This window comes from Aplysia californica, unplaced genomic scaffold (genome assembly GCF_000002075.1).
Source record: "Aplysia californica isolate F4 #8 unplaced genomic scaffold, AplCal3.0 scaffold01411, whole genome shotgun sequence".
Lineage (NCBI taxonomy): Eukaryota > Metazoa > Mollusca > Gastropoda > Aplysiida > Aplysiidae > Aplysia > Aplysia californica.
Window position 1 is genome coordinate 1 of NW_004798681.1, and position 2048 is coordinate 2048.

The window sequence follows — 2048 nt, forward strand, 5'->3', positions numbered from 1 at the left end:
ACCTTTTTTTTGCAGGCAGAGCTGGTGCAGGTGAATTTTCAGTTTCCAAGGACTCTGAAGTTACATAATTCATGCCGGTTTCTTCAATTTCATCCTTTTGACGAGGGTCTGATTTCACCATGCCGCCTCACATAATTTGGATATACAGTAAACGTGCTCTAACAAGGACTTGGGATCATGTTTACACGCATTGTAAGCTGAAATATGTTTCTGGTACAAGGTTTAATAGATTTTTTTGTTGTTGTTGAATTTTGTTGTTGTAGGAAAGCAGTGACCCTCAAATCACTAATCAGGTGCTTTTATGACGAGGCAGGTATTGGCCCAATGGTGAGTGAAAATGACATTCGCCGTCTTTATCGTTCTAACAGAGTTTAGTGAGTTCGATTCTAGAGAGGGGAAGATTGTTGTTGTTTTTTAATCCGTGACAAATACAGTCTATGCCTTTGCTAGCAGAAGAAGTAATTTCAATTCGGACAGGTTAAGTTTTTTTGGTTTTTTTTACAGTTTCTCCGCTAATCTGATGGGATGTTACATGTCCCCTTCAGCCCGGTTTGGCCCTGACAGGCTAGGTCGCCAGTCTGCTTTCCTCATAATCTAAATTGTGCCGATGCAGGCCTGAAACATCTATAGTTACAATAACAATTCCTCAATGTCAATGGAGATAGCAAAATGGAAAACAGGATCAATCACAAAGACACACCTTTTTGTAAGACCTGCAAACATGATTAGTGGGTGTTTGACAGGTGTTCTGGTTTGATCTATCGTATATATCTCGCCTCCTTCTTTTATGCGTTTGTAACTCTCTTGTAACACCTCTAATCTTCGGCACTTATAGGACCGCATTGTTTAGCAAGTGCCGTAAAACTCTTTCTAAAATAAAACAAAACATGTGATTATAGAAATTCAAAAGACATACCTGTTCATAAAATCTGAGGTCATTTTCCATGGTGCTGGGCTTCATATCCACCATGAGGGGGAAGTTCAAAAGCACCGTATCTGCCTGCTTGGTCTGGTCAGGGAGCGTGTAGCCTTCAAACTCTGGGTGGTAATCCTGCACAGCGTCGTACGGGATGACCAGTTTAGAGGCCAACTGCTCCCACTTCGGCTCCACTGGCTGCAGAAAGGAAAGACGCATACGTTTAGTTTAGTAGAGTTTTACGGCACTAGCTACATAAGAAGGTCATATATGTGCCAAAGATTCGAGGTGTTACAAGAGAGCTACAAAAAACAAAGAAAGAAGGAGGGGAGAAAAGGACCAGCTTCTACAGATGTTTGATAGGAAAGAAGGAGCCAACCACACCATAGCACCCACCAACCAAAGGCCTGATCCATTGCAAATATTATTTTTTAACCTTCGTCAGCACAATTTGTATCGTTTAGAAGGCTCTAGGTTTGTAGGTATTTCATTCAGTGTTTAGGACAAAGACCAATGATAAAAGGGTTTCTGGGCTGCTTGAAGACTGTTTCATAATGTCTTTTGAACAGAAGTATCGTTAGCGATGACAGCAACAACTACAACGATAACAACAGCAACAGCCCTAACAATAGAAGCAAAAACAGCAACAGAAACAACAATAATGATTTTTAAAAACGACAACAAAACAACAAAAGTAACAACAAAAGCAGCAAACAAGATCAACTACCCAACAATGCCGTCCTATCCATCTCCAACATCCATTTTCTTTCTCTTTGTAATATCCACCCTAGCAATAATATACTTACCAGTCCTAAGATCTTGGAGATTTTGTTGGCAAACCTCAGGTTGATGGCCACAATACTGTTGGTGTACACAGAGTTGTTCACTGGATAGTGGTACTCGTCTGGGCCCATCACAGCTGAAATGACAACTCACAGCTGATGAAAGAAGAATGGGGGTGGAGTGCTTGAGGGTGCAATGATGGTAATAATTATTGCGTTGTTATTGTTGGAGGTACTGGTGGTCGTTTTCGTGTTGGTGTTAGTAGTGGTGTCCATGGAGGTGATGGCTGAAATAGTAATACAGCTGGTCTTATAGTGATCATTGTTGTTAAAAATGGTTGGGCGTGGAT

At 41.1% G+C, this 2048-nt stretch overlaps 1 protein-coding gene across 1 annotated transcript in view; it reads right to left on the minus strand.

The window, feature by feature from the left end:
- Window positions 1-916: 916 nt before the first annotated feature.
- LOC101853052 (protein-glucosylgalactosylhydroxylysine glucosidase) overlaps window positions 917-2048 on the minus strand; it is a gene marked incomplete at both ends in the record, with an annotated part of 16530 nt that continues 15398 nt past the window's right edge. The window contains 2 exon segments of the mRNA XM_013090677.1: window positions 917-1114; window positions 1723-1835. Of these exon segments, the coding sequence (XP_012946131.1) occupies window positions 917-1114; window positions 1723-1835 (311 nt within the window).